We start from the raw sequence: 14,826 nt of genomic DNA on the forward strand, positions 1-14,826 counted from the left end.
ACTTGATACTTTGTAACATGTCTGTCAAACCAACAAAAGCTAGTACATCAATCTTGTATACTTAATAAACCAGGTGGGTAGCATGCTTATTTATATCTCCTTTAAAATTCAAAAATATCTTTGCTTATAGTAATAGTGTTTTATCAAGCAAGAGCCTTCACAATTCCATTAAATATTTTACCACTAACGTAGTGTCCATGGCTTAGTTAAACCCTGCTGGTGGACATTGACTATACTAAAACTAACAACATAGCCCGCTTTACATACCTGCAATACATGTGGTTGCAAGGCGCACCCCTTAATCATCCTTCACTGTGTGAGGGCCCCACAAAAGCTGCTGCTGATTGGGGAAAATGAGGAGAAAAATGTATTAATTTCATGATTATTCTGTTTAACTTGAACATGCTGTGCTATGACCCTGTTAGGATAAAGCTGATAATGAACATAAGCAAGGTAAGCACTAGAGAGATAAGCAGCCCAGTGTGACCAGTGTCCATGCATACCTTGGATTTTAAGAAGAGCTAATACTTCTCATCTTCATGGATGGTTTTCTCTTTTGGGGAGTTTTATAAATGCTTGTAGAATGAAAGATACTGTAACTCTTAATTTCTTCACAGAAGAATTCCGTGCAATACCAATAATAGCAGAATAAATGCTCAAAATCAGGAACATATTTTAAATATTACTTTGATTCAATGAAAAAGATAATAGAATAACACCTTTTGTATCAACATGTTTTTTTTTTTTTTTTTGGACATTAAGTGTAAAACTCTAATGTCTGGATTTATTGGCTGTCTGTAACCCCAAATGATTTACAAGCAAATCAAATTTGTTACAAAGGACAACAAAATTATGTGCAAAATCAGGGAAGGTGTGTGAAATCAGGGACAGTGACAGGTTTGCATTACTCCTCACTGAGGCAAATAAAAGTGACCCATCCCTGCTGCTGTTTGATGACTGCTTAACAGCAGTCACTGATCTGGTGTGCTGGTACCAGTGTTGCACAATGTATTGCTGAAATCATGTATAATGTGTGTGTTTTTGTAAAAATGTTAGTTTTGTCTGTGCACACACTCAGTAATGCCAGGGCACATACATTATTCTTCTGAGTGTCAGTAAAAACTGTAGCTAACAAGAAATTATATTTCAAAAGTAAGTCATAAAATGTATCCCAGAACATTCAGACACTTGGATCTTCTAAGACTTTGGGGATCCCTACTCTCCAGACTGTATAAATGAATACAAAGGGCTCTCTTAATCATCCTTGACTGTGTGGGGGCCCCACAGACACTGTTGTTTGAGGAAAAATGAGGTGAAAAAATATACATATATATATTATGAGTATACTCTTTAACCTGAGCAGGGCTGTGATATGACCCTGTTAGGATAAAGCTGATAATGGCCTCTTCTCTCAACTGCACCCATTTTAAAACCAGCCCTGTTCGGATGTGTGTGTACAGGAAGCTGCTGTAGGTTATATGGGGGGGGGGTTTGTGGTGTTATTCCTCACAGTCAAATCTCAGAGGTGTGCACATGAGGTCATTAAAACTTGTGTTTGGGCTGAGGACAGTGTGGTCATTGTTTCTTTTACTTTTCTCACAAACCTCAGAGGTGTACAAAGAAGATTACTACAGCTTGTATAGGAACAACAAAGTAGAATGCGTTACTATAATCATTATTTTTCACTCTCACAATCACACTTAGGACATATACAGGTGGCTGCCTTTGACAGTTTGGGTTGAGGAGTGAGACCACCTACTATATGTGTATGTATATCAGCAGTTCCTTGAAGTACACGACTGTGGCAATTTGAACCTCTGCCTTCATCCCAGTCTAACACCAGAGGGATGAATAAGCAGTCTTTTGGGGGGAATGCAACAAAGGGTTGTTAGTTTATTGTGAGCTACTGTTTTGTCATCTTTGAACATTAAACCTTGGGTACAACGTATGTCTTCCTTGAAAGAAAAAAAATATATATATAAAACTGAAATTCTTTTCTTATTTCCTAAATGGTTCTTTTCTTATTTCCTAAATGGTTATTATGGTACTGCCTTTGCTCAGGAAATGTATGTTGAAAGGTTGCAATGAAAACTAAAGCTGAACAGCAACACAATTTCTTTACTTAATCATAATTTCTGTTCAAGCCATTATTGGATGAAAAGATGTGTAAAAAGAAAAATAAACTTTAAAATGCACTTCAGAGCATGTAGAAAATTATAGCTTCTTGAAAATGCTGAAAAGTAAGGCAAAATGTGAGAAAAGGAAGAAACAAAGTAATGTGCATGCTATGGGGAGCCCAAGATGGGGAGGGAGGATGGGGAAGACTGGAGACTATTGTGTGTATGGAAGAGGTCTGAAACAGTAGGCCTAGGGTACCATTTTACCTAAGTGCAGACCTGTACTTAGAGTTGCTGCAATATATCATTGCTGCAACTAAATGCCAGTAACTGTAAATGTCCCTTTTTGTGAGATGGGCCAACACAGTGTAGTACACAAGTCTTGTAATGTAAGAATATTGTAGTTAAATGTCAGTCAGTGCATACTACTCCTAAAAGTTTGCAGCATGAACGAAAAGGTTGCTTAGGAAGGGTGGCAGTGACAGGGTGATACATAGACTTGAAGTGCCTAGGGGGGCCCCAGCTTGACATCTGCTGGGGGCCCCCAAAATGATAACACCGGCCCTGAAAGGCCTCTCTGAAACCAACGACTGGTGTCAAGACCATGGCCTTAAGCTCAATGCCAAAAAAAAGTGTCATCATCCCCTTTGGGAAAAAAACGGTTCCCATGAATTACCACATCGATGGTAGTCCACTGAACAGAGAAGGTGTTGTAAGAGATCTGGGAACACCAGTTGACAGCATCCTCTCTTTTGACCACCACATTGCCATTGTGGTCAGAAAGGCCTTCTATGTGGCACATCTCATTACTAAGGGTTTTGCATCCAGGAAGAAAGAGGTCATTGTCTCCCTCTACTCTTTCCTCATTAGGCTAATCATCGAGTACAATGCCCTATTTGGCATGTACCTCACTAGACACCTGCAACAACTGGAGAGGCTGCAAAAGTGCCTCACAAAGAGGATCCTAGGCCTTAAACACTTGTCCTATATGGACAGACTCAAACAACTCCAACTAGTCTCTGTCTCATATCGCCTACTTAGAGGTGATCTCTGCTTGACTTACAAAGCCATGTCTGACCCAGCTCTTTTAGAAATGCTACATCTAAAGAAATCCCAATCCCTTCGCACAACATGCTCCAGAGACCTCTACATCATTACCACAATCAACAAAACATGCTGGAGGGACAGGTTCATAACCCAGAGTCTGCCCATGCTATGGGATACATTTCCCATACATGTCAGACAGAGCACCTCACTGACGGTCTTCAAGAGAAATCTTGATGAGTGGATGGGAAATAGAAAATTTATCCCGGGGATCACTCCAGTGGCTCTACTTGACAGAGGCACTGGGAACTAAGGTTGGGTAACACGATGTCAGGGTAATCCTATGGGCTAGGCTTGTAAAGGCTCCAGGGCTATTAGCCTAGTACACACCTATGAACCTATCTTTGGATCCAGTGCCCTCACCTTTCTTGGAGTATCACCGACCAGGGTTCGCCTTTAATTTTTTCCACTCGTTGTTCCAGAAGTTTGATGGAGGAAAATGTGGAAAGAGTGGTGTGGAAGATCCTCTCAGCACAGAGCCAGATGGGTGTTTTACTGGCTTCTACCCCTATGGGTCAGGAGGTCCATTCTTCCACCACACCCCCACTACAAGTCCTTCCTTTGATTTCTTCAACTGTCTCAACGTCTCTGTGTCCAGACTGTCTGGATCCATCTGGCATGGATCCAAAGAAAGCAGTATTTTCTGATCCAAAGCTTACTCTGATCTTGCTGTGAATATTCTGGTTCAGAGAGCTCTTGGAGTCGAAGTTTTCCTGTCGGATCTGAGGTGCTGGATAGCTCAGCTGTGGCTTACACGTTGAAGAGATTACCTTTGGAGTGGAGGAGGACAGTGGTCTAAAAGCTTGTCTTTTTGGATCCAACATCTTCTCTTTCTCTGAGTTGGTCTACCTTCTAGGATGTGAAGAGGATTTTGCCTGCCTCGGCAGAACAGACAGATCCTACCACCTTGGATCTTCATCCTTCTACCTTGATGTCTCTGAGCCCGGAACCTCAACACTGTTTACCACAGGGGCAGCCAGTCTGAGACCCCCAGGCTTCCCAACAGAGTATTTCAATTTCTTCCGGTACCTCCCCAGTGCATCCCACTGAGGAAGTCCCTAGGAAGAAGATGTGCAAGAAGAAGCACTTGGACTCCCCAGAGGGAGTCGGTCACAGAAGATACAGAGTCAGTCACAGAAGATATGGACTTCGATGATGGTGAAGTGTCCCCATGGTCACCTTCTGAAGATGTCTCATTTGGGGACATCCTAAGACAGAGAGGTGGCTGGACACCCTGCAGCCGTTTATCCCATGAGTTTGTGTTCCTGGAGGCTTTCAGTACTGGCCCGTCTAACTCCTGAGTTACTCCTCCTGCTGACAAACATATTGAGGTAGTCTATACAAGTCCAAACAAAATAATAATAAATAAATGAAAATCACAGAAAAAATGCTAAAAGCTCAGGATAGCCATGGAAATTTTTTTTTCAAAGTACAAGATGAGCGCTTTTGTTTTAAAGCATTTAAAATTTCATATGATCTGATGAAGTTTTAAATGTTGTAAAACGAAAGTACTTATCTTTTATTTTGGAATAAAATGTCTTCCATGGCTATCCTGAGCTTTTACCATTCTTTTTGTGATTTTTATTGAGTTAGTCTTTTGGCAGGTGTGGAAGGAACCCGGCACAGTTGAGTCCATACCTAGAAGACTAGGCAAGATTATGGCACCACCTTTGGATAAGCAGTTTTGGGGTAAAGGGGTGCCAGTTGATGCTATGGTTGTGGTGGCAGAGACCAAAAAGATACTTGCCAAGGAGAGTTCCACTGTTCATCCCCCTACAGGGAGTCTAGGGTGATGGATAGGTTTGGGAAGTCTGTCTATGCTTCAGTGACTTTCACCTTAAGGTTGCTGAATTATTTGGCACATTTTACAAGATTACAGAGGGATTTGATTAAGGAACTCCCAAATACCCTGTCAGAATCTGTTACTGCAGAGGTCCAGTCATCTGTGGCTTCTCAGTTGGCTGCTCTGCAAGATATGTGGAATTTTTCCATGAGGATCATTTTGCATGTAATCGAAGGATTCTCAAGGGCAGTGGGTTTAAGCATTTCTATCAGGAGACGTGCATGGATGTGCTTATGTGATTTTACAGAGCCCTTCAAATCTTCATTCATCAATGCTCCTTTTGATAGCACTTCTTTGTTTGGCCCCAATGTGAAGAACACATTATCCAGGTGTGAGAAGGATAGAAAGACCATATCTGCCATGGGCATACATTTTTCGATCTCTCAGAGATATTTTTCTATGAATCAGTGAGGTGGTCAGAGGATGTGGTTCAAGAAATCCCAGGGTCCTTTGCAGGACACATGTGGAGGAAGTTCCCCCGGGGCAGAGGAGGGAACTCCAATGGTCGATGCCACCCCCATGGCAGAGGCCTGCAAAACCAGTGGTCCAGAGATTCTTTCTTTGACAGAACTTACCAGTGCTCCTGAAAGGATGCTCGATTGTCCACCTCTGGAGAACGTCTGGAGAAAATCAGGGGTCGATTATCCCTTCACCAGAGAACCTGGCTAGACATAACAAAAGATACTTGGGTGTAGAAGATTATTTCCAAAAGTTATATAATACTCTTTTTCCTTCTACCTCAGAATCTCAAGAAAGATCCCCAATGTTCCACCCAGTCAGAGGGTACAAGTAGCAATTCAAATACAAAAAGCTGCTAGAAAAAAAGAGTCATCCAAGAGGTCCCTCCAGACCAGATGGAATCCGAAAATTAATTCAACTTTCTTTTTAGCGCTAAAGAAGACAGGGGACTGGAGACCAATTTTGGATCTCTGCAACTTAAACAAGTCAGTTTGAAGCACCAAGTTTTGGATGGTCATGATTCAGTCCATTCTCTCTTTTTTTGGGCAAGAACGACTGGATGTGCTCAGTAGACCTTCAGGATGTGTACTATCACATAAAGATGAACAGACGACCCAGAAGGTACTTATGCTTCTGTTCCAGCTGGGAGCTAGTCATTGCTAATTCAGAGTTCTGCCCTTTGGTCTCACCACAGCCCCCAGGGTGTTCACGAAATGTATGGCAGTAATAGCAGCTCACTTGAGACTGCAAGGATTCTGGGTGTTTCCATATCTAGATGACTGGCTCATTACCACCCTGGCATCAATTAATAAGGGCAAAAGATCAGATTTTCCAGACGTGTTTTCTCAAAGGGATAACCATAAACTACAGCAAGTCTCAACTGGAACCAACTCAGAATTTGGAATTTATAGGAGCACTGTTCGACACAAAGTCAGTGATAGCTTCACTGCCTCCCTCAAATGGTTCAAACTGTAAGATCACAGGTCAGAAAAATAATCTGCAGTACCAAGATATCAGCCTGCTTGGTCCTTCAAGCTCTAGGATCAATGTCAGCAGCAATAACACTAGTACCTTTAACCAGATTTTGCATGAGGATTCTACAGTGGATATTGGCAACACACTGGCCAATAATTTACCAGCCTATGTCAACTCTGATATGAATAACTCACATATGCAAGAAAGATCTCAGGTAGTGGATTCAATCAGATCAGGTTCTACAAAGCCATCTATTTGTTCCCCCCTCAGCTCTAGGCCAAAGTGACCACAGAGCGGTGCTTTTAGTTTTGCAGGCCCTTCAAGATGCTCTCCCTTGCGATTCAAAAGGACAATGTGTCGGTAGTTTGGTACATCAACAAACAAGGAGGAACCAGTACTTACCTTTTGTATCAAGAAGCACTCAGAGTGTGGCAATGGGTGATCTCATCCAATCACTTTCTTATAGCAATGCACATTCCGGGGAAATCCAATTTGACAGCAGACAAGCTAAGCATGTGCATTCTTCTACCTCACGAGTGGCCTCTCAACAAAAATGTGACGAAAATGATTTTTCATCAGTAGGGCCAGCCTTGCTGCAATCTTTTTGCTTCTCCCCTAAACAACAAATGCAGCAGCTACTTTGCCCTAATTCCCTCCATAGGGGGAATCACCAAGGAATGCTTTACTTCACAATTGCCCTCCCCCAAACTGTCTGCTATACACCTATCCACCAATCCTGCTAATTCTGAAATTCCTACAGAAAGCTGCCATGTTGAAGAGCATGGTTCCCATTCATTGGCCTCACTTACTTCACCAACTTTGGGTTCTGGATCCAACTCCAGACCTCCTGTCTCACCCGACAGGCATGATCCATCCAGACATATCAAACCTTGGGCTGATGGCCTGGCTACTCCAATTCAATTAATAGCTAGACAACCTATGCTCTCTTTCCCTGTCTGACATATACTTTTATCTTTACATAAACCTTCAACACATAAACTCTATTGTAGTAAATGGAAAAGATTTGCATACTGGACATATCAAAATCATATTGATCCTTTTTCAGCTCTGATGCATAACATACTTGAGTTTTTGGCCCTACCTTTCAAAGAAGGAGCTTAGTTCCTCAACCATTAAAGTTCAGTTGGCAGCGATATCAAACTTTCACATTGGCTTTGAGGGTTCTTTAGTAGCCTCATATAAGTTGTGTAGAGCTTTCATGCGAGGCATTCTACTTTTAATACCTCAGTTTAAATACCCTACTCCCCTGTGGGACCTCAGTCTGGTACTGCAGGCACTTATACATTCCCCTTTGAACCAGCAGCGAAATGTGACCTCAAATATCTTACTTGGAAAATATTTTTTCAAGTATTCATTATGTCTGCTAGACATATTTCAAAAATTCAAACATTGTCTTAAAAGCCTCCCTACTTGATTTTTCACAAGAATAGAGTGACATTACAAACAAATGCTCCTTCCTTTCCAAAGTGGTGTCAGAATCAAATATCAATCAAGCCATTAATTTGCTAGTATTCTTCTCAAATTTTCTAACAAAGGCAAATATATGTTATATTTATTAGGTGTTCACAGACAAGTACTTTTTACCTGCATAGGACAAAAGACATTAGAAAAACAGACCAATTTGTTTCCTTTCTAGATTTGAAATTGGGTAAACCAGTTGCCAATTTTAGCCAGATTGTTAACTAATTGTATCTTATTTATTTATAAAAAATGGGTATTAGCTTACAAACCAGTACAGCTAATTCAACTAGATCAATGGCAACTTCTTTAGCTTTCCTTTCTAGAGCGTCCATGGATGACATATGTACAGCAGCAACTTGAGCTACTCCCCATACTTTTGTTACTCATTACAACTTGGATCTGGTCTCCAGAGGTAGAGCGTCATTTGGTTCATCTGTGCTCAGAAATATCCTTTCCTTGAGTTCACCTGGGATTTTAGGTAGCTGGGACCCTGTCCCATCAGATGAGGATAGAATGAAAATTGATAACATCAGATAAAAAATGTATGTATTTAGCATAATGTTCCATCTGTGTTGTCCATTTTCATTCTTCCTCAATCCCCCGCCCAGCAACCCTCATCCTTTTTTTTTTTTCAAACTTTTGGAAGAATGATTTTTTTAAGGGACATCACAGCCCTTTATACTGAACTCCAGATATGTTCTTTTCCTGTATTGAGTGCATGTATTTTTACACCTCCTTTATCTGTGCATAGTTAAAATATTTCTTTTTGGGTAAAAATTAGCAAACAAAATCTGAGGTAACTTATGGTTGGTGCATTATGGGTAAGGAGAAGGTTGAGAGTTTTTGGTTGCCACGAGCTTTAGTAATGGCCAACCCATCAGTTGAGGAAGAATGAAAAGGGACAACACAGATGGAATGTTATGTTAAGTACATAACCTCTTTTTTTCAGGTACTCAAGGCTTAATCCATGAATTGTGTGCCTCCCCTAGTTGCAGAAGTCTCTAGAACTCACTTAGTTTGGGTCTTCTTTTTCTAACATTACATTGAATTAATTTTGTACCTTGTTATCTCTTTTAACCCTTCCTGTAGTGTTCTTGTCCTGTACCCATTCCTGGGTTCCCTTATTGCCTGTGGATTCTGCATCCACTTCATCCTATTCAAGGTCACATGGGAGTTGCAAACTGTCCTGGGAATCAGTGGGCATAAGGCTTGCTGCCATTTCTGCATGCACACACATCCACACCATATATGTTTTGGCAGTTTGGAGAATTACTAGTTCAAGCTATTGGCTTTCTTTTGGGATAATGGAGGAAACTGAGGTCCCCAATAAAACTCCACGTGTAATATGGAGGGAAGATGCAGACCCCACAAAGATGACATCCCAGTCCAGAATCAAACCATTAAACCAAGTACTATGAGGCAGAAGTGCTAACTAGTGTACCAGAATCACTGTTTCTAATTAGAGTATATTATTACTTTCTTTTGTACCTCATTTGAACTAATGCAGTTTTCTAAAGACCGACAAAACTCAGGTTGTGTTGCTATAATGGAATAAAATACATGTCTAATATACTTGTTAGACATGACGTGTTAGTATGCTATTATGTTATTCAGTCCCCAAAATGAGATTTTTCCAAATGTGTTATTTAGAGAAGATGTGTCAGAATTAAAAAGAAAAAATGTTTTATAACTTTGGAGTGGCACACACTGTATTTACGTAACATTGAAATCCAAGTTATGATTTGCTATATAAGCTGCTATGTTTTCTGAAGATTAGGCTTCAGAGCATAGCCTTTAATTTACCAATAGTCCATGGCTGGGTGTGGGTAATACTTAGTTTATCTACAGTTGTATAATGGTTTGGTCATTCAGGCGAAACTGTTATTATAGTGGTATTCATCTTGTAAAATACTGTGTAGATGATCTATTTTTAACTTTTTTGTATGTTTACTTATGTGTTCTACTTAACTGTAAATAAACAATTCTACACTCTTATTTTATATTGTTCTTGCCACTTTATTTAAAATTTTATATAGTGTCATTAGTTAAACAGATATAGCTCGCCATTTTAAATAATGACATTATGTGGTGGGAAATATCTCTGTTGACTGCCTGGACAACTTATATTAGTAAAAGATATATATCTTTGGCTGTGAGGACAGGCTACTTCTTCTTTTGTAAAATGTTGTGTGCTTGCTTTTCTTCATTTTTTTAAACTTGAGCTTTCATTTATAATTTCAACGGCAAAGAAAAATAGCAGCCATGACTGTTGACGTTTAGTATGCTTTAGTATTTTATTTTTCTGTAAAAATTACCAGTGATGAAGTTCACTGGTAATCATTATAAATGAATGTTATCACTTTCATTTATAAAAATGTCTGCTGTTCATTTTAGAGTGCACTCGTGTCTATTTTCAAGTTAACTCTTAATTTTTCTAGTCTTCCTGCTCAAGTGCTAATGTTTTTTTTCTTGTAGTCTACTTTGTATGTTTGTTTGGTAACCATGCCTGTATTGTGAATGACTGCAACTAGCAGTGCAGATAAAGGCTGGCTTTAAATAGACACTCTAATTGGTCTGTCCAATCAGCATGTGTAGTTTTGACTAGTAATAACCCATCATTATACAATTCTATTTAAAACTTTTTTTTCAGAGCTTTTGAGGACAAATGTAAAGAGGAAAATAAAAAAGAACAAAGAGTTAGAGAGGAGATGCTTAAGCAAAGGAAACAAAAACTCCAGGAAGCAACAGAAAGATTTCAGCGTTCCCATGTACCCAAGTCAGTGCACAGGAAAATAGGTAATCATGTTTTTTATGGATTGTTATAGACTTCACATATTGAAAACATTTATTCTGTTGGAAGTACAAAGAAACAAGTAAATTTTTATAAACTATTTTTTGAAAATCACTGTTAAGTGCCAGAAATAGTCACTTAGATGTGTCCATTGCAGCCTTGTATAGTTTTAGCTGATTCACTTAGAGGTCGTACATAGCTGCAAATAGCCAAGTAAACAATGACAGATAAAATGGTATGTATTATGGTGCAATAATGGCAGTATGGACATTGGCTGTAGATGAAGGCCATTGTTGATATGACACTCTGACCCCATGTAAAAAACAGGAAAAAGGAGGTTCATGTTGAAGTCTGTTATGGTAGAATAATCGCTTGTTTCTCTTGTAGTGATAGGCACGACTTGTCGAACAATACTGTTATATGCAGAACTGAATGCTTTGTGGCTATGAAACATTGTAAGTATGTTTGTTGCATTTATCAGAATAAAAAGGATTGCCATGCCCTCATTGTATACTTTTTTCAAGTATTGCATGTTGCATTTTCTGGATGTGGTTAGTTGTGAGCATTTTTATACTGTAGCTATTTTGTCTGCTCACAAATTTATGTTCAGTGTGGAATTTTAGTTTTGTATAGACTCTTGCGTTTTCACTATTTCTGCTGTTCCTGTATGCTTAATCTTTGCTTATTTATTTCTAGCTGCTGCTATGTGACTTGTCACTGAATTATTCCTATGCCACTTCTCTGGCCTTCTTTTTGTATTGTATATTATATTGTTCTGGTGTCACAACTGCTCTTTTGTGAATCATTTATGTGTTTGTTCACCATTGTGGGTAATATGCTGTAGGAACATTTAATATCAAGTTCATTGTCAGTAGCTTAGCAGGTAGCATGGATACCTTTGCTGCTGGAAGGGGCAAACAGCTGTGGGTTCTGTTTCAATGCCATTTGCTTAAATTTGTGTTCTGGCACTTACAGTGTAGTGCAGTATAAGTGGGCTGTTGTATTCCTGAGGTACTGTCTTTCAGAAGTGTTGTCAGACTGAGGTTCCATTTGCCTGAGATGAAAGTAGCTCAACTAGATCAAGCAGAGCCAAAAAAAAAAAAAAATCAAAGGTCCATTATCACATCAACAATTATCTTGTCAATGTAATCAGAGTGAATGTTGCCTCAAGTCTCCTCTGAAAGTAAGCCATAGGCCTTGTAGAACTAATCTAATCAACAAAAGCAATTAAATAAATAAAAAAAATAACATACTGGTTGGCAGAAAGAGCACTTCCGAGTTTATAGTTCCATTGATTTTAGTATGTTACTACATCCTGCAAATAAACAGGAGCTGATGGCAGTTTTCTGTATTTAGAATATTTTTTTTTGGCTTGCATGCATGCACAAGTGCAACATGTTGCTTCAGCCAGTGAGTTGCTCCAGCAAGTCAGTATGCAAATGAGTAATAAAGGACATACAGAAGTAACAAAACATTTTGGGATTAGTAATAATGACAAGGTATGTGTTTTGACATTAGAAGACAGTTTTGTTAATTGCTGAGTACTTAGTTTGATAGATACAAGTGTGTGTTCTTTTTCCATAGTTATGACATCAGTGGTCCATGTGTTAAATCGAAAAGAGGCCTAATGTAGAAACCTGCCCCAGCAGTCTTGACAGCAAAAATACAGTACTTTTTGGGAGGTTGGCGTAATGGTTAAAGTGTTTCTATTACAATATATAGGGTTTATTTCTCACCTTTGAAGGGAAATTGGCTAGGCTTAAAATGGCCCACAAGGACAGTTAGCCTGACACTTATCTATAAACCTACAAACTATAGAACAACTTGATTTTCCAGTAATGCTGATCTTTGTGCATTTGAACACTGTATTCATTTAAATGTATTCATTTAATCTGACACTCAGTGTGAATAAGACTAAGGAGGTAATCATGGATTTCAGAAGAAACCATAAGGGGGGGGCGTGGCCAAGATGCCAGTCTGATAGCAGCAGAAATCCATAGCTCTGCTTAGATTTTAATATCCTGACAGGAAATATACTTTAATTTTTAGAAAAATATAACAAAGTATACTAAAAGTTAGATTAACATAGACTCTTTATTATTTTCTAAAAAATATTACATAGTCAAGAGAATATTTTAATTATTCCGGTCAAGAAGTTTTCTACTGGAGATCTCAAGATGAGCAACTCGAAGAACCCACACCAGGAGAGTGCAGTGAAGAAAGAACTACATCTTATAATAACAAACATCCAAGAACTGTCACTAAAAATAGATAAATTTGAAAACAAAATGGATATTATCAAACAAAAATGCAGTAAACAACGGGAACCTCTAAATAGAATAGTAAAAAAGCAATCTAAACATATTCTTGCCTTAGAGGAAACAGTAACTGACCTATATACTAAAGTGACAGAAAATGAACATCATGATGAATTTCTTCTGAGACAAAACACTAGGCTGATTGAGAAACTGGAAAACCTTGAAAGTAGACATAAGAATATATGGAACTCCTGAGAAAGAAGAGTGTGCTAACATGATTCACTTCCTCAATAAGTGGTTTTCATCAGCACTAAACATGCCTGAATCTCTTTCTCTTGGAATTGAGAGGGCTTATCGGTCCCTGGCAAATCCAGCTTCATCTCTGAGTGCATCTAACCCCAGTCTATAATAGTTAGATTTCTTTCTTCGCAAGACAAGGACTTCGTGCTGAAATCAGCTTGGACTAATTCCCCTATCAAGATGGGTGAAAAAGTTATTTGTTTTGACAATGACTACACTTCTACAGTCAATTCCAGAAGAAAGGAATGTGTTCCTCTAATTAAGTCCTTGAAAAAAGCCAATATTAAAGCTCAAATTCTTTTCCCTGCAAGAATAAAAATCACCTTGCTGGAAGGAGTGAAGATCTTTGATTCCCTACAAGAAGCAGTAGAATTTATCGAAAAGAAGAAAATACTGTTGGACACAGAAGAAATGGAGTGGTCATCCCAGAGTTTGAAGAGACAGGCAACAAAAAAAAAGGATGGTCTGTGAAGGAAGGAGCAAACAAAACTAAGAAACTAAAGGAAAAATGAATAAATTCCTTCTAATTTTAAATGCTTTCTTTTATGAATCATAATATATTTGATTCTGGAAAGTCTCTATGCTGTAAGGCAATGTAAATCATTTTTATTAACTTTCTCTTTTCCTTTCTATATCTACTACTTCTAATTACATATAATACTAAGTATTTAAATAACATTTTTCTCACTCTATCTTCTTTCTTCCAATTCTTTTTTGTTACCAGTGTTCATTTTCTCTCTTTTCCCTATTATAAGTACTTTACATATGTTTCCCTTTTAAATAACTACAAATGATGTATGTCTTCTAATTCTTCAGTAATAGTATAATTTGTCTTAATACCAAAGTGCATTTTTTTCTAGTGGGTCAGTGGTGGGGTAATGAGGTGTTTCTGATTAGTGTTTCTAACTAGATGTTTTAGACTCTTTGTTTAGATGTATTTAAACATTAAAACAGTATATTAATGGTGTTTTATAGATAACCAAGTATAAGTTTATATATATATATATATATATATATATATATATATATATATATATATATATACACACTAGGTTCCTTTTTTTTCCTCTGTCTTTGGTCTGATTAACTGGTGGGCAAATGATTGAAATGTTATATGATTTCTGATTTGAGGCAGCTGTTGTTACTTCTAATTAGTTGTTTTATATGAAAGGGTTAATTTTTTCACTATGATGTTTTGTGAGAAAACTGGTGGTCTGTGTGACTGTTCTCGTTGTGGAGATTCATGACATGCACTGACAAGGCAGCTTGAGTGGTTTTTTTTTTTTTTTTTTTGCTTTCTGTAAACTCTAAAAGCTTCAAGATCTGAATTTCCCACCGAAATGCTTTTTTCTTCACTAGAGACAACTTGTGTTGTGCATGAGCCTATTTAGATAATTTTTTAACAAGTTTATGAAGCTGCAGCTTGAGGAAACAACAATGATGACATCATTTGACCTTTTGAAATTGTTAAATGGTTGTACTTGAAATTCTAATAAA

The 14,826-nt window shown here is 38.3% G+C and overlaps 1 protein-coding gene across 3 annotated transcripts in view; it reads left to right on the plus strand.

The window, feature by feature from the left end:
- Positions 1-14,826, plus strand: part of CEP126 (centrosomal protein 126) — a 1,197,756-nt gene that overhangs the window by 295,313 nt on the left and 887,617 nt on the right. For all 3 annotated transcript variants that reach the window (XM_044070978.1, XM_044070976.1, XM_044070979.1), the window contains one exon: positions 10,631-10,776. In XM_044070978.1, coding sequence (XP_043926913.1) covers positions 10,631-10,776 — 146 coding nt within the window. The remainder of the gene's footprint in view (positions 1-10,630; positions 10,777-14,826) is intronic.

This window comes from Protopterus annectens, chromosome 5.part0 (assembly GCF_019279795.1).
Source record: "Protopterus annectens isolate FY-2018-M chromosome 5.part0, PAN1.0, whole genome shotgun sequence".
Taxonomy (NCBI): Eukaryota; Metazoa; Chordata; order Ceratodontiformes; family Protopteridae; genus Protopterus; species Protopterus annectens.